General features: G+C 40.7%; 1 protein-coding gene across 6 annotated transcripts in view; it reads left to right on the top strand.

Annotated features, from left to right (window-relative positions):
* Positions 1 to 18,640, top strand: part of arvcfb (ARVCF delta catenin family member b) — a 216,559-nt gene that overhangs the window by 114,714 nt on the left and 83,205 nt on the right. For 4 of the 6 annotated variants that reach the window (XM_015032220.1, XM_015032224.1, XM_015032223.1 and 1 more), the window contains exons 3-5: positions 1,977 to 2,136; positions 7,121 to 7,168; positions 8,638 to 8,847. In XM_015032220.1, coding sequence (XP_014887706.1) covers positions 8,656 to 8,847 — 192 coding nt within the window. In that variant the 5' untranslated portion in view covers positions 1,977 to 2,136; positions 7,121 to 7,168; positions 8,638 to 8,655. Of the gene's footprint in view, positions 1 to 1,976; positions 2,137 to 7,118; positions 7,169 to 8,637; positions 8,848 to 18,640 lie in introns of all 6 variants that reach the window. The other 2 variants (XM_015032221.1, XM_015032226.1) reach the window with 2 other exon arrangements.

The raw sequence follows: 18,640 nt of genomic DNA, 5'->3' as shown, positions 1-18,640 counted from the left end.
TTAAGAATCAAAGCAGCTTGATGAATTTGACTGGAAGCCAATCTTCTCCAGCTCTGAGGCCCCCTGCTAGCACCCTCTGGTGCCCCCACTTTGAAAACACTCTCCCCACCCCTCACCCCACACACACATTTATCATCGCCCCCCACAAAGATGTGTAAAAAAGCTTGATCAGTACATTCAGATCTGCTTTTTTTCATTTCATTTTCCGACTCATCGCTGAATGTTGCAGTGGCTGCAGTCCATGCACCGAGTCAAAAAGACATCCATTAGTTGAAATGACACAAAAATGATTAAATTCTAGTCGAGGTGCAAGTGAAGTGGAGTTGAAAGGATGTCTCATTATTTAATGCAAGGCTTGTTGGTGGGGTTATGAGCAGCAGGTGTAGCTCAGTTGGCAGTAGGAGTAAAAGCTCATCAGAAACAAAGTGGAAGTCTGCCATATTAGAATGAGCCCAGCCTCTGAGTTTCATAGTACTTCATGCAAACTCTACGTTTATAAACCTGCATCAGTCGCTGCATTTCCACTACAAAAGTGCAAGAAACTTTGTAGAAAAAAAAAACAACCAAAAAAACAAATGAAAGAAACACAATTTTGCAATTGCAGAGTTTCCATTAAATAAGAAATGCATTTAAAATCACGCATCATAAGTTAATTCATACGATATTTAAAAAAACATGCTGCTCCATCATCATCCTACCACTTCCTGCCGTCGTCTTCGTGTTTTCCAGTAGTAACATGCAGTTGTTGATCACATGACTCACGAATTGCGAAAAACGTGTTTACATTGCAGATTTGCAAAATTAACCAATTTTGATGCAGCCAAAAAAACTTCTTCACCCCAACTCAAAAACGTTTTACCAAAAAACGTGAGTTTTCTGAAATGGGCATGTTTCCATTAGGCAAATTTATTTTTATAATTTTAATTTGTCCAACTATACGGTGAATAGAAACGCAGCTACTGTCAGCTGTCAGTAAGGCATAACGGAACATGGTCTTCAAGACCTTCAACAGATCATTTTCCATGCCATTCAATGGGATGTTGCCAACATCCACTTTCATATATTTAAACAGTTTTTGGTTCCCAACATTTCAATCAGGGATCTAAAGTTCAAACATCCACCTAGTTGTTTCCATCTATAAATGTTTGTAGTAAGAGTTTTCTCACATTTTCCCAGAACAACCATCCTTCTGGTCTCTCTTCTCCTGCCAGTTGATTAATTTGGGGTCTATTTTGTCATTTGAATGGTAGTAACAAACTACCAGTGGAGTTGGGTAGAGCTAGCAGCTAGCCTGGTAAAAGCTAGCCCCTTGATCTATGCTTTCGGTCAGAAGGGTCTGGACACTCGGCTATTGAGAAATGGCTAAGTGTCATTGCTGCAAGCAATCATTTCTCTGAAGTCTGAAATTTTCCAATCACTAATGTTTAGCCATGACTTGACGGAAGCTATGCTATCGAGCTAACCTGAGATTTCGCCCGCAGTAAAAAAAAACAGCAAAAAGAGAAAAGAGAAGTGCCAAACTGAACATGTTTGTCAGCAATAAAATGCCTTAAACATTCCTATTGGTCTGATTTTAATTGCTCAATATTTGAAAAAGTGGCCAACACGGACTAAAAGGCTTCTTTGACTTCGTCCTAGGCCGTTGCCAACCAATATACAATTATGAAACAGCACAGTGGAACTGCATAGGAACCCAATAGACATAGTGTGTGATGTCTACAAAAACTAGTAAATACACATATAGATAACAGATAAAGACAAGTATGATGGGACTTAAAACCAAGAGCTGCTGTATTCATTCAAGTATTGCCAAACAATCTTGACATTGTCTCATGGTTAAGAGAAGAGCGTAAACTAGCAGTGAATCTTCCGAGTATTTGTCTCTACGTTACACAAGAGCCTTAAGTTGAGCATACGCTGTCAGTGGGCTGGTGGAAAAGTTTTACCATGTTTTCTTTGTTGTTTTTAATCTGCAGATCTCCCGCGGCAGACCGAACAAACGTCTCGACTCCAGTAGAGCTCCAGCTGTCCTCAGCCTGCCTGTGGTCTGAGGGGACTTGCATCAAAGCTACAGCCCGCTTTTCTCTCTCTGCACCTCGTGCCTTCTTTAATCACATTGTTCAGTTCATCACTGAGGTAATTACATTTCCTTTTTTTCTCTTCTTCTTTTTCTTCTCCACTGTTCTTAAATTTCTTTGTCTTGCCAGCTCAAGACTTCTCTGTCTTTATCTCTTCGTTGTAGAGCTATTCCTTAATGCTGAAGCACCTCGTAGGATTTGTCTTTTTTTTCCCCCCAATATATTAAAAGTTTAATTTCCTCTAGGGAGTGCGCTCTAATTTTAATAATTCACACTTCTGAATCAGGTGAGGGAAACTGATTTTTTCTCTCTCTTCTTTTCACAGATTACAGTGTGTTTTAGAGCAGAGTGGCAGAGGGCATTTGTTCTGGTCCGGGATATCTAAAGACAGACTCGGCTGCGTAATTGAACGTTTGAAGTCTGTCACCTGTAGTTAGCTGCAACTTGAGAAACTTAATTGCAATTCAGATTTATTCTGTGCTGCAGAGACACTTGTTCTTTATTTCCTTTTTTTTTTTTTTTTTTCACTACTCTGCCTTGGAAGTTCGTTTTATAAGAAATTAGACAGAAGGCCTGGGCAGTAGCTAAAATACTGACTGATATGGTTTCATTGCTTTTACTGTGCACACAATGACTTCCTTGTGGCTTCACTTATTTGTCTCAACTTGCAAACTGCCATTTTCTCTAAATTACACATACACTTCCCTGAGTCCTGACCCACTTATCCCTTCCTACTGTAAAGCGTTTGAATTCATTAGCAGTATTAACATTTGAAACAGAAGGGAAAAAACCTCTGAAACAGATAGCTTCCTATTGACCTATAAGTATTTAATAACTGCTGTCTCCCTTTTAAGAAAAACAAAGACATTAATTTGCATTTATAAGTATCTTTTGATGCGTTTGCACGTATTCCTCATGTTGAAATCCTAGAATCAATTTGATGGTTCAAAGAAAAAGGATTAAATAAAATGTGGACGTTAAGCAGCACCTGAATTTCTATTTTCTCCAGTTATGAAAATCATGAGCTATGGAACCTGTTGGATTCAGTATGAAGCAGGGATGATCTATTCCTGAGAGTTGGTGAGACTAGTCACATCAGGTAGTTATCCTAAGAAGAACTAGGTCGACTTACAGGGCGGACGGTAGCTGCGTTTCCATTACAAATGTGTGCAAAACTTTGTAAATTTTCCGATATAATGTCGAAAAATTAACACAATTTTGCAAGTGCAGAGTTTCTATTCAATAAGAAATTCAATTAAAATCACAAAGGAATAAGATTGTTCACGCGATGTCATTAAAAACCATGCCGCGTCATCATCCTCTATTTCCTATCGTTGTCTTCTTCGTGGTTTCTGCCAGTGGCAAAAACCGATTGTTGATTATGTGACTGATGTGATAAGGAAAAAGTGTTTCCATTGCAGTTTTGCAAAATAAAATGTTATTAATGCAGCTAAAGAAAAACTACAAATATATAAATGTCCAAATTTGGGGCCTCCATTTGTGATTTATTAGCTATACTCTCCCTTCCCGGTTTTCAGTGGACGATCTTTGGTGACGTATTTAGGCTTTGTGTCCTCTAATGTTCACCAACAAACGACTGAGACTTTCACATAATAGCTGGATTTATAGCGAGATAGAAAATTGGCTTTGGTAGACAAAGTGTTTTCTGAAGGCGGCTGGTTTGCAGGGAATCATCACAAATGCAAGCAACGCTATTCAAACTCTTGTAAAACTGTAAGAAAGTTAGAAAGTCATTTTCCTGCTTTCATGTCACTATAATACACTAGTTTATTGGTCTGTCGCATACAGTTGTGACTTCTGACAATACTGGAGCTAGAGAAAAAATATCTTTTGTTTTTGTGTGTTGCTCTACTTATTACCCTTTCGAACTGATATGAAATAGATTTTTCTTTCTGCCACACAAAGCAGTTCACGTCAACTGTCGGCAAATCACGGCACTCAAAACTCCTGGCAGGACTTACGGTACTCCACAAAATGGCGACAGCAAACGTTGGGAGAAAACACCAGAGTCGGTTGGTTGTAAAACAATAATTGAATTGATGTGTAAATAATCACAATACAACACTTTGACCTTTTTGAATTCTGTGCCTAAAAGTTAAGCAAAGTGTGACAGAACTAAAACTACTGCTATAGCTAATGGAAACTAATCTAAAACTGAGCAATATTTAACCCGTAAAAACTAGCAAACGCACTCAAAGCTAATTAAAACTAACTGAATTGCACAGACAAAAAGTCAACGAAATAAAACTAGAATGAAAAATCCAAAATGCCTGCATGTGACAAAACGTTTAAAATTTCAAGAGGTGTGAACACTGTGCAGATGTTTAACATAAGCAAACAGTCCTGTCATTTCAACCTGCCCACACAAAAGAAATCCACATTTTGTTCATCAAAACACAACCTTAACCTGCACTTTCTCATAAAATTACATTTTCCACAAAGAGGTTCGTGATGGCATGAAGCCATCTCTTTTGGAAATTTCTCATAGAACACAGATGGACACAGCAACAGGGATTTATATCTAGACTTTTCACCAAACCCTTTTCCAGTTTCTTGTGGTTGCCTTTTTATTTCTTTCTCTGCTTATTTTTTTTACTGCTAGGCTATTTTTAGAGCTGAGCATTTATGCTGAGATGTGTTTACTACTCAGGAAAAAAAAAAAGAAGTCTTGCAACAGAAGTGAAGCTCCACACATGAATTATGAGTCCTCACCCCCTCCTCTTTTTAATTAGAGATGCTTATTCCATGAGGTACTGAAATCCAACCCATGTGTTACTGTGGAATTAATAAATCATTTTTCACTTTCTCGCTTTGCTCTTAATTATCCCCTCTTTTTCTGAAGGAACTTCTTATTCTTTAGGATAGTTTTGGTTTGGGAGGTTAGCTCTGATTTTCATCTTTACTTCTTCTCCATCACTTGAAGTCGACACTAACTGGAGCATGTGTAACCGAGAAGGGGGCTAAACGTGCAGACAGCCTTGGCTTTGTTTTTATCCCCTTTGACCAAGGCTCTCGGCAAACATCTGTTGAGTCGAGGCTTTTAAAAATAAAAATAAAATAAAAAAAGCTGCGTGGGCGGAGGGGAAATCTTCAGATACCCCTCCTCTTGCATTCCAGGCTATTTTAAGCAGGGCCAGGAGGTGGTGTTTAATGATAAGCTGTGGGGCGTAGCTGACATGCTTGCCATATTACTCCCCCCAATGACTCAGGAAGCAATGGCTCTGTCGCCCCTCCAACCCGGAGGGGTGTGAATCATTAGAGCCCGTGTTTGAGTACGTCCAATCAGCCTCGCTTCTGGAAGCTCCACTGATGTCACTTATCTCAAGTATCGGATGACTTACAATACAGACAAGCAGGCTATTCTTATTCGCTCCCCTTACAAAGCTGAGATACCGGCCGGCTGCTGCAAATACACACCGACCTGGAATGTTTGGTGAGATCGACCAGGAAAAAAAGCAGCCATCTTTTATATTCAGATGGATGTTTGAGTTTAACTTTCGGAGCACAGTCTCCTTGGCACACACCACTCCGAATGGAAGAGGCAGAATGGATAAATAAATGATAAGCATGCAACAATCATCAAAGGGGGATTGTGCGCTTCAAAGGGAATAAGGGCTTTGTGCTCAGCAGGTCCCGTAGTAAAGAATGACTACTTTTCATGTGCACACAGTCTTAGGCGGACACGTCGTGGACCCCGTTTCCACAGTCCGGCCTGATTAAAATTCAAACCGTTCCGCCTGTGCTGACGCTCCCAGCAGAGCCGAGCCATCCGTCCACTATCTTTGTCCCTGTGACATGGTCAGTATGCTTTGATACGATGTGTCACATAACGTTGTCTTTACTGCGTGAGATTTTTATGCCGGATCTGTTGAGTGCTTCTTGTAAAATTGTTCTTTTTTTTTTTTTAAATGCAGGGACAGAAGAGGTTCTTGAGTTTATGTTGTGTTTAATTCTAAAAATCCCATCTGCTATAACATTTATACGATAAAGACCGAGGTGAAGGTGGAGCTGGGTGATAAGTGAGGTTTTTTTCATCATTTTAAGTTTGTTGGTCTTCCAAGTAGCTGGGATACAGTGGCCTTTATTCAAGAATTTGGTATTAACAAAAGTATTGAGAACCTTTTGTTGATCACTAGCAGCAGTGAAAACCTTAAAGATACAAAGTCATGGACACATTTCTTAAAGGTGTGTGAAAAGTTGCTAAATAAATCTTTCATAGCGTTGTCATAATCCTTGACAAAAAACGTATCTAACCTTTAGTTTTCATAATTGTTTATAAAATCACTGATGGTACAATTATTGATATACTGTCTATACTTTGTTGATCAATTATATATATAATTTTTTTTAATAAAAATGGGTCAGGCAATTATTGTTGTACATAAATCTGTGGGTGCATTTTCAGGGGCATTTTGTCATACGGCTAGTGTCATATGTGTGTATCTTGGCATCAAGAAGCAGATGGAAACTAGCTTTGGATTATAATCTGGTATAATAACAAATATGTTGTATTTGTTCATCAATATGCCCTGCTGAAGTATTAAATAATTTTCCTTAAAATAGCACTGAGGAGGCTTTTGTAAGAATCGAGGACTAAAACAAAATAGTCCTCGATGTAATGCCGTATTCATCCCCTGGAGAAATTTAAAAAAGTTAAGCATTAATCATAAAACCCTTCAGTAACCTTTATTATAACCAAAGGATTGTTGAGGGCATCACTGATTGTGCTAAATATTAGATTTTTGTAAACTTTTTCAGTGATTTCATGTCACTTTGAAAACGTGTATTATAAAATATAAACTCTACACATATACCAAATTTGTCTAATCTGTATAATTTTAAACATTTTTACTTCTCTTTGCCCAGATAATGGGTCACTTGTTCTTTTCATGTTAACTTGCAACCACGTGAAAGAGAAGACAGTTGGAGACATGCTGTCTGATTATTTTCATTTCAGATATTTTTTTAAATGTCTTGCCTTTTCTCTTTTCTCTCTGTTCTTCTCCCTCCCCTCCTACCAGCTCTCCATTCTTGGTTTTGGTTCATCACTCTGCTCCATTAAAACTGAGGTGACCAACTGTTTTCTAACACCTGCTTATCTCCTTGGCCCATACTGTTGTGGATTTGTATTTCCAGCCTCCTTTGTTGCCGTGCCGTCAGCCTCCTGATATCATGCCTCCATCAGTAATGGATATCAGTGTGTGTGTGTGTGTGTGTGTGTGTGTGTGTGATTGTAAATGATGGCTGCGGGAAACTTGCATATGTTGGACGTTTGGCCTGTAACTGTGCTTGCGTGTCGGAAAGCGTAATGGCTGCGTGCATGACTGTAACCAATGAGAGCGCCGCTTCTCCATGCTGGCTGTTATTGATCATTTGGAGCTGTGACATCATTCCTTTCACCCCTCTTTGCAGCCCAAAAACAAGAATACTTGCTTTTCCTGAGTGTGTAATGTGCCGTTTCATTTCATTTTGTTTGAATTTCATCAGGAGTAACAGTGTCTTAATGACGTGATGGGCTAAAGCTTCTGATGCACAATATCAGCACCCAGCTGAGCATCCTCATTAATGACTTCGCCTTGCTGGCCTCGAGTTGAGGCTTCCATGCAGTTCTCCATGGAGAAAAGGATTTAATCATGTGCCCTCAAGGCTTTGGCATTAAAGTAGCCAAATAAATTTTGGGAAAAAGGGCACAATGACCTATGACCCCAGATCTTTAGGATGTTTTCGCATGTGAAAGTCCGTAGAGTCGGTTCGATTGGGGACCAAAATTGCAACATTTATTACATTTTAGCTGGTGCGGTTCGCTTTCACATTACACATCAAATGAAGAACCTGTTCAGCCCTTTGCCTGTGGTGGCGCTGCACCAAGAACTACTGAAAGAAATGTCACAGTAACCTCTGAGGAAGACACTGAGGACAACTTCCTCGTTCACAAAATGTCAACTAAAATGGAGTAGTGTCATATTTTAGCAGTTGCAGGATTTCTCTTTTGTCTTTGCTAAAAGACCGCGAGCCGTTTCTCTTGCTAACGCTAGACACTAGCGATAGTTTTGGTTTTATTTAACCAGAATGGAGCGGTCTCTTGTTCGCTTGTCATTCACATATGCATTCGAACCGCACCAGAATTCACTTCAGCCAAGCAGAAATATAGGTTTTTATGCTAACCAGAGTTCACTTTTTTGATCTGCATTCATAGTTCAATTACGCATTCACACGTCCCCAAATGAACCAGACTTTCTAGACAAATTAACTAGAGTTCAGTGAAAGTGGACTAAACTAGGCCAGTGCACCTTTAGTCTTCCAGTCAACCATATTTTTCCATCATGCTGGAATTTTGTTCAGAAGATGCTTTGCTAAATCCTGAATCATCATTGGCTTCTCCTGGTTTGTGATTAACTCTCACATTTGACGTTGTGATGTTCAGCCTCATGCCACTCATCCAGCCAGCTGGGTCTGGGTGTTTTGTAATGACCTGGTACCCCTCCTCCCCTCCCTCCCTCCCTCCCTCTTTCTCTTCCCTCTCTGCCTGTAATGGAAGCATCCGTCAACTCTGCCCATGGAGGACTATGACGTTCGCTCTGCCGCCAGCATCCTGGCCTCGGTGAAGGAGCAGGAGGAGCGTTTTGAGCAGCTAACCCGAGCCCTAGAGGAGGAGCGCCGCAACGTCACCCTGCAGCTTGAGCGGGCCAATCTGCCACCCAACCCCGCCATCAGTCAGCCACTGGCATGGCAGCAAGTGGTGATGCAGGTAAACGACACCAACATGGTGGCCAACGCTTCTCCTCCCCCCCAGTGCCTCCCGCGGCTCCGTTTGACTCGTTCAAACCAGCGTTTCGTGCTCATTCGCCGCACCTCCTCCCTTCTTCCATCTGAGCAAGCTCATCTCCTCTCCCTGTTTGCTCGTGGTCATCACTTTTTCATGATTGCAGGGATTCTGTAATCTCTGTTTAATTTCCCGGTGATTTGGGACACTTGTTCCCATTGTCTGAACCCGCTGTCCTGGATGTTGTGCAATAATCTCCTCTGTGGTGACTCATCTTTAAAAAGGGAGCTGATGAGATTCAACCTCTCATTTTGTCTCCCTTCACCTCCCCAATCTTAGCCCTCCCGTCTTATCTCTTCTCGCCCACCGGTCTCAGAAGCTGCCTGGTGGTGCTCTGTAGTGGATGTTGCCTTTTTTTCTGATGGCTGAAAACGTTTTTCAGGCATTATGAGTGGAACCAGGGCTTGTACCCTCCTACAATGCAGCTTACTATCAAGAGGTGATGTGTGAATGATTAAATGCAAAGAAAGGTGCTTTGGAATCCTTAGGCTTGCTAATGCGTTATACAAATTAAGGCCAATTACCATTTAGAAATCTAACTGAACCCTTAACTCAACAGAAATTGCTTGAAAGCAATCCCTCCTAACAACTTATATTATAAGCAAACCTAAACTCAAACATTAGTTTTTTTTCCCTCTTTTGAAGGACTTGTTCCAACATTATATTGATTTCTTGAAAGAAACCCAGTGGTCGTACAAACATTCTCCCCATCAGCTCAGCAACATTTTGCCTTTTTAATAAGCAAAGCGAAGAGAAATTCTCGTGTGTGATTTCTATGTGGTTGTGTTCCAGTGCCCTTCACAATTATATTACCGTTTTTATGTAATCCTGCTCTTACTTGAGGAGGTCTGGCTACTCTACCAACCTCTAGATGCTTCACTTAATGACTAACATGTTTTAACAGAAAAGTCTCAACAGACACAATGTTTCTATGTTCAGCGAGCTAAGATAAATAGTAAGGTTGGTTTCTAATGCTTGGTAATGATGTCATCAGTTTTCAAATTCATAAATGGTATTGTGACCTCCATAAATAATTTTACTCTATATTTTAAACAAAATATAATAAGTGAACAAGAACTAGTTCATGTTGAAGCAATGAACCTTGTTCAGAATGTTTAGTTGCTGAAATATGAACACAAATTGATTAATTTCAATTTAAGTAAATTATGTTTAGAACTTGTTAGGATCTTACTGGGACATTGTGATTAGGCCTGGAGTCAAGGCCAGTTCTGCTGAGACAGAGGCCAAGACCTTCCAAGACCAGGGTTAAATGTTTATAGTTCAATAAATATTTCATGACATTGTTTTTTGATTGTACACCACAAAATGCAAAATGTAATGGAAAAACAATTAATTACTCAAGCAATACTGCTTCTTAGTACACTGTCATAAATGTCATATTGCGCTAATATTCGCGTCATTAAATGCAGCCACACTAAACGCAATCTCTAAGCTGAATTCTTCAGCTTACATTTCATTATGGTTGCATGATAAAGAAAAAACAAACAAACAATGAGAGCAATAAATATGTCAAATCAAGGCATGGAGTCAAAGTCAGTTCTTCTGAGATCAAGACCAAACCCAAGACCAGGAAGATGCCCTCCACCACCCCTGGTTAGTTTATCACCATTTTCCATGTTGGCCATCTTTGAATGTTGGGATTCCCTGCAACATCACGTAACGCAATAGACGTGGTGTACTGACAAACATCTCTCAACCCTCGCCACTTGTACATTAAGACGCCAACTTGTGTAATTGGCACCACTGATGAAACTCGTTCTTACTCCCGTCTGAAATGTCTCGATCACAAATGAAACTAATTCGAAACCAATTTGGTTGCAAGGCAGGTGGGCGGGGGGTGTCTAGGAGGCGATACGTGCCGTGAGAACCCGTTCTACTCGACGTACACATGAGGGGATAAAAAATGCATCAGGTTGTTCCCTTCATCTCTGCCTTCTCCTCGCTCAGCTTTCACCACACACTCTCACACAATCCTGAGGCGGAATGATGGATTAAAGCCGACCGTGGATCGCTAACTGAGGGTTTAGATTCACAACCCCAGTGCCAGACTCAATGAGGTCTGACATTACTTAAAGCTGGGGTCATGGAGGAAAAGGCTGGAGTAAGTCTGATTAGTAAAATGAGATGAAAGTAGACAACTAATGAGCATGATAAGGCACTGATCTAGATAGCACTCCTCTACAGGGCACTGAGCTATGAAAGGACGAGGCCTAAACATTGCTGGGCAGCGAACACTTTTATCTGCCTTTATCATTATTATCAGCTCATTAACACAGGCGGCTGAGTGTGCAGCAAATAAACACGAGCCCAATTATCTTTAGCTCATGTTGGATGGAGGCTTTCAACATATTGTTACATACTGCATTGAACACAGGACATTTTTTTTCTTTTCATTCTCCTCTACTCTGGTTAGTTTCTGTTGAATCATAGTACTACACAGCACTCTAATGATACAAAAGATGATATTGTGATGGTTTGACATTGTCACAGAGTGAGCGGGGATGTATCGCATTTACTTCTTTCAAAAGTATTTATACAGAGTATTTTGGAGGGATTAAGCGGCAGGTCAACACAAACTACTGTATAATTCCAATATACAGTTATAGATGTTTGAAAAATTTGAAAAAGTTTAATGTGAATGTGTTTTCAGTTGTCTTTACTCTGACACCCCATATTAAAAATCCAGTCCAGATCTAACAAAAAAATCTGCGATTCTTTCTGATTCACCATTGTGCATCACTTCCTGTTGGTGTGACCCATGAAATCCTGTTAACCGTAGCTTCTGGTTGTAACATGATGACATGTGGAAAAACCGAAGGGGCAGTAACAGTTCTACGCAACGCTGTATTTTTACAGTGCGTCAAGTGGAGATGGTGTGTTGCCATCTGATCCTGACTTTGGGTTTCAGAATAAGTCCATTTCATAAGGGAATTAAGAGGTGTCGAGAATTTCTCTGTACCAAAGAGCATGGTGGATTTCTGCTCCAGTTTCTAGCAGAGCGCCGATCCTCATTCACCTTGACACAACACTTTATGAATACCCATCGAGGAGGAGAATTACTGTTTATTCTTCACCATTCGAGAAGGATCGTCAGGACAATGCTGTTGGAGAGTCCATTAGCGTGTCTGATGAAATTACTTGTGTAGACTCAGTGACATGGAACAATACACCTTAGAATCTCAATCCATGGACGCCCCCCAACATGTGATCACTCACACACAGAGATTGCGCCCTTTTGTTGCTTAATGTGACTCTGCCCGTAGTAATTGATTTTAGCCAGAAGGAGCATTATGATCAAGGCTATGAAAGGTCAAGTGTTGACTGGTGACCGTGTTTTGACAAAAGCAGGCAGCACTCAGAAAATGGTGTCTGTTTGGCGCTAGATGAGAAGGTGACCTCATTCCACACGCTGGACTGCTTATCTATCCGCCTGTGGCTGCTGCCCAGCACATACAAAGATACCATCTTCAAATTCATGGAAAAGAAAACGTGGGGATAATTTGTCGCTTCACGGGTGTCATAAAATGTAGATGCCTTGGTCTCTGAGGGTCTGTTTAATGGGCTGCTGGTAGAGGCGCATTGTGCCCTCGGTCGAATGTTATGAGGAGTTTTCAAAGGTTCTGAGCTTTACAGAGTGGGAACAGTGCAGCCTTTGATCTGTGCTGAAGATGTACAAGCCTTGGCTCTGCAATGGCAACCAGCAATCGCTCCAGTCTCCCTCCATCCCTCCACCCACTTCCATCCATACAACAACTCCCCTCCCACCGCAAAGTCCTGTCTAGGAACAATGGATACAAAAGGCTGCGGGTGCTATAGCGACAGAAGATCTGTCCTTCCAATGGCAGGGCCTGGGAGCTGCTGTACCCTCGTAAATCACCTGCCTAACAATGAGCTTTAGTTTTTAGCTGACCCCCTCCCTCTCCCTCAGTCGTCTCCTGTCTTCTCCATCAACAACTTTCTTGCCTCCTATAAACCCCCCTAATCACATTGTTAAGAAAGCGTCCCCTCTGTTTATTGTTGTGTCGCTCACTGTTCCCATATCCCTCCAACAACACTTTCCCCTTGTTATAAAGCAGCCTGCGGAAGTCACACCAGCACTTTCTTACAGTAAAATAGGCAGCTTATTGCCCTTGGTTGTGTCCAATTATTTATCACCATAGTTCAAACCTACTGCAACGCTTAGGAAGCAGCAGTGAACAATGAAAGACTTGTGTTATTCTGAAAAGATGGATACACCTGAGAAAAGCGAAGCTTTATTGTAGGGTGGTTTGTCTATTAATTCGTTGGTGGACTAGTTTCTTCCCACAGATCAATAAATTAGTGGTTCTTAAAAGCTCACTTGTACATGGTGTAATTTGCAGTGACAGTACCTCCTTGGCCAGGGCTTTTTTAGACTTGAGGAATAAAATAAACCAGAAAAAGTAACTTCAAAAATTTAGCCGACTTGGCCAAGCCTATGCCCTACGCTGGAGGCAAAACTGGTCGATTTTTTTGTTTTGTTTTGTTTTTCAGGACCTAAAGCAATGGTGAGTAGGAAGACAGTCTGGGCCAAGCAAAATAAAAAGAAGGAAGTATCACCATAATTACTTAAAGTTGGAACTTTCATGAACTGGATCTTAAGATGCTCCACTGCCACAGTGTTGTTTGCAAAACCTCGGGAAGTTTTTCACCTAAAGCTAAATGAACTGCATTCACATTAGAAAGTTGTTCATACTTTAGCGCTGTAAATGACGAGGCAGCTCAAGAACATCATGTGGTGCTACACATAGCTAAAACAGGTGAATCCCACCACATCAGTGAAACATGGATGAGTTAAGAACATGAAGCAGGTGAGAGGGGTAGTTCTCCCACAGTTTAAAAACCCCCATCAAAGACAATTCACTTTGACAAAACATCCCTAAGGTTGTGCACAAACCCACTAAAACTACAAAAAAGCAAAATGGCTGCCACTAGCTTACTTCCCATCCCTGATTCAACTTCAGTTCCCTCATATTGAGCATGCACAGAGCAGCAGTGGGATGGAAATGTTCCCTTTTAACAGGTGGAAACCTCCGGCAAGTGCAACAGGAAAACATAAATTGAAAGAGAAGATGGAAAGAAAGGCTTCGTGTCCTCTTTGTTGTTTATACTCCTCTAAAGAAGCCCAAACCTTCCTCCATCAAATCAGGTCTTCTCCTCATGCTGGTTTATGCCACAACTGTTCAACCTATTATAAACTTTAAAAACACTAGCGACAGTATCCAGTAGCTGCATGGTTTTCCTTTACGAGAATCTCTTTATGCACCAAACTAGACGATCACTCGTGTTTAACTGGCCAAGGGCATCGCCTCAAGCTAGAACTTACAAACAAAAAGGAAGATTGCTAATGTTTTTAAAGGATGGCCCTGATAGTTTGGGTTTAAACTATAGCACATATGTTAAAAATAATGTCCTTCTCCCTCACAAGACCCCACAAGTGCCATCTGAGGAATGTGACCTGACCCCTTTCAGTGTCCGGCAGGATCTCTAAACAAGTCTGGATGCAGAAAACGAAGTCAATTGAAAACAGCTTCACATTTTTGTCATTGGGCTAAAGGTGTTCTTCAAAGCACTGTATTAATTAGCCCCATGAGTTTAACATACCTGTGTGACATTTTTACTGTGTGAATTACAAGCCTGTAAACGGTGAACAGAATGAGAAACAGAGGCATCAGTCAGGCTTGTTTTGGCTCTAATTTCCACGGGTAAACTTGCACCTACTGAGCAGAAATACCATATTCTGAGAAAGCAAACAAGACATGTATGAAAAACAAGCGTTTTTCATTTTACCCCAGTGTTCACTTTGCTAGAGTTCATCTTGGAGCAAATACCACCTTAAATCTAAGTTTCTGGTAAATTCCAGCAGTCATGTAATCCAGGGAGCAGTTCTAATTAGATAATACGGATGGATGTTTGTTTGGATGCCTGAGGCCAGATTCTTCATTTAAGGAACTTCCAACAGGCAGGTAAACCTACTAATGGAAAACAAAAATCCCCACTAGACCCTCAGCAGAGGCAACCTTGACTCTCTGCTCCATCATTTCTGAGAAGGATTAGCTCGCATTCTTGACTCTTTTTATTGGTAACAGAAAGCATCCTTTTGGGATTCGCTGCTTCTTATAAACTATCACTTCTCCACCTGCGTGCAGTAAAGATATCATCAGCTTGCCTGCTTTTAGCAGCAGAAGTGTTTTTGCAGAAGCAGGGGTCCGCTGTTAGTTTTCCCATTGGAGACCCAGAGACCAAAGCCCCTATTGGCTTCGGGCTCTTTGGGGGGGGGGGACTGACCACGTTGAGGTCCGGATTTGCTTTAGGCCGAGGCGCATCTCGACAGCTCGTTAAAAGGCTGTGCATCACAGAGTCTGGAATTAACTGACCTTTGGTGTTTTATGTAACACTAAAGGTACAAATACCAAAGGTATTGCACGTACATGCAATCTTAAAATCACACAGCTGGTCTTAAGACAAGCCAGGTTGTAGGATCTTCTTTATAGACTAGCACATTTTGAAAGAGCAATGTGCTTAAAAAACAGTTTCAGACAAGATCTTTGCATAAGAAACGAGGACCTAAAGCATCCTGCAGAAATATTCATACCCCATAAACTTTTGCATATTTTCTACATTACAATCACAAACCTTAACCCACTGAGTTAATCGTCTAACGACCGATCGTCTACACATTGGATGAGTAGAAATTACTTACATCAATGCAAAGTCCTGATTTACACACAGATAATTGTTGTTCAAAGGAGACAATGCACATCACATAATATGTCAGAGTTAGCTATAGAAGCTGGGTTTCCTCTGTAGTCCATGCAGATTTGGTCAATTCATAGACCAAGCAAAATGACCTCCTATTAGAATGGTCTAAACTCAGAAACATGCGAAAATACATAATCTGAAGCTAAAGGAGAGCTTTATTTAAATCAGCATGAATAACTAATTTTATACTCCTTTAACTGTGATATTGTGTTAAAGTGTGGGGGAAAAAAAACTTCATTTGAAGTTAACGTGATGACATATTTGTGCCATACTGATGGATGGAAAGGAATGGAGTTTTATTTTTAATATTAAACAAGTCTTCAGTGGTTATAACAACAATTAAACAAGGATTGATGCATGTAAAAAGTCTTTGACTTGTACAGTACTTGCAGGCAGTGACCCTGGTGAATAGCTCATGCAGTGAAAATGTTGAGATTGGACCACTTTGTTTATTTTAATGTCTAACACTAAGGCTTTGAATCTCGGCTCAAACTTCTAAAAAAAAACAACAACCCCAAAACAAAACAACATATACACAGCTTTTCTAAAAATTGTACAAGTTTAAGACCAAATAAAGTGGACAAACACCTATTCATGGTTAAGTATTGGCAAAAAATGTGCCTATTTCCAGGGTCTTTTTTCATTGAGTGTGTGTAAAAGATTTGGAAGAAAACACAGCTAGGGACGCTGAAATACCTGGGCATGATGCTAATCGACATGCTGTTGACTGGTGTTTGCAAAGCAGTCGATCCAGGAGTGCAAAGACTGGAGATGAGGAAGACTGTGGATGTTAGCTTTTGTGGAAGTGCTTAGGATGGTTTCCACTGTGAGTGTTAATGCATATTGAGATCATTTTGGCAGTTACAGGCAGGTGTAGGTGTTTGTAGAGGCGGTCTCAAGTGCTCGTGAATTTCAGCTATATCAAGCGTCTGTTGCCTCTAAACCACTGCATACCAAATGTAACGTATTTATTGGTGTTTTTGGTGGTAGATGTTGGTCCATTAACCATGTATGTAATTTTCCTTCCCTTTTTTACAGTTTTTTTTTTTTTTTTTTTTTACAATCAAAAAGTGAAATTGTGTTCGGCCCACTTTACTCCGAGACCCATGAAACAATCCATTGCCTGTTGAATCTCGACAGGACAGCCTTCAGCGCTGCTCAAATCCGATTCCTATGGAAGAGTGGCAGTGGGGAAGCTACTGTTGAAATAAAGCCATGAGAAGTTCTGTTTGCAGTTTGACAGAAACACTGTGAGGGAAACAACAAACATATGGCAGCGGGGGTATGCTGTGGGGATCCAGGGAATCTGATCAGAGTTGATGAGAACATGACGACAGCAGCTAAACACAGGACAGCCGTCTAGCAGAGGCGCTCGGACGTGTTAAAGTTAGTGCTTTTACTGCGACTAAATGTGAAAAGGCACAACAGCTATAAATACACAAATTAGAAGCAGGAGTTTTAAATTCATAGCACAGCTGCTGATTACGACCAATGAAGGAATAACCTAATTCATTAGAAAAGTCTGATTTAGGCTGAGTCGGAAAGAGGAATTACTCCGAAAGTCTTGCAGAAACATGGTCTTTAGGGCATAAAACAAATGTTTAACTTGCATAATTTTAACATACCCTTCAGCGGTAATCCATCAAGATTATAGAGACTCCATAACAGCGAGAGGTGTCTAAAATAAATTACGTGGGTACCATAATGTCAGATAAGCTCCCATTGTGTGTGTTTGTGCCTCACTGCTTGTCCTCATTACGCAAGGGGGGAAAAAAATCTAATCTTGTTACGGGTGTACGAGAAATCTCGATGTGCGAATATATTTTTGCAACATAAAAACTGAAAAGCCTCCACTGATGTGAAGTGATGGCGTTTAAATAGAGTTTTATCCCCTGAAATTAAGCTAAAATTGCCTTTTTGGAAGACAAAAGCCACTAATAGATGGGACCACAATCCTCTGCCATGCTGACGAGCCAGTTTTTTTTTTCCGAGTGGAAAATAAAACATGATGGTAGAAGTCATTAGATAAGGGCTTTCTTTCTTACTTTCTCTCTGACTGTGTCATTGTTAGAATAAGAAGCAGTCAGTCAAAGCAGATAATCTTTCTCTGGAGGCTCTCGCAATTGTAAATAATTCTGGTCTTGTGACCTGAACACAGTGCAGTGATTGTTTCAGAGAAGATGGAGCAGCAAAGGCCAGCGTTGTCGTCGTCTTTCCTTTTCAGAACCCTTCTTTGTATTTGGTCGGATATTTTTTTAACCTCATGGTCAGACCTCAACAATCCAGAATAAGCGGCGCCTTCTCGGCAGTGAAAGTGATTTGGAATTAAACTACGCTGTCGAGACCGATTACAATATCCACGTTGTTTTACGTGGCAGCCAGCACAATCTGCTTTTGTTTTTTGTTCTTTTGTCCACTGCACATCCTTTTTCCTCTCAAACTTCTTTTCCTCCATCCCTCTGCACATCTGCCGTCATTAACACAAGCGGAAAACGTGATGTTAACAGATGTAGCTTCACTGGAGGTGTCTGGCTGTCAGCTCGAGCCTTGTTGCTGAACATTAACCTTCCTACCATCTGTTTCACACCATACATCTCGACAGCGTACGGCAGACTGCAAAGGCTTTCATTCCAGCTCCAGCAAAATTCATACACCCTTTACTGTTTTACCACTTCTGTTACCGGGCAAGACTCAAAATAATTATATTTTTTTTCCTTCCTGTTCCTGCTCTCTTGCTAATTCCTGGAACAGATTAAATAACGGAAACTGTAAGACCAATCTATTTCAGTCACTCGGTGTATTTATGCATTCTTTTCAGCTCAATTTAGTGCACTAAAATCCAATTAGTGCCTTTGAAAATATTTTTGAGCTTTTTCGTATCTTGCTCTGTCACATTCCAGCCACAAACCCCAATGTA

The sequence above is a fragment of the Poecilia latipinna genome, unplaced genomic scaffold (assembly GCF_001443285.1).
Source record: "Poecilia latipinna isolate Pla-1442-1.1 unplaced genomic scaffold, P_latipinna-1.0 Scaffold234, whole genome shotgun sequence".
Lineage (NCBI taxonomy): Eukaryota > Metazoa > Chordata > Actinopteri > Cyprinodontiformes > Poeciliidae > Poecilia > Poecilia latipinna.
This window is presented reverse-complemented; position numbering and strand designations above follow the sequence as displayed.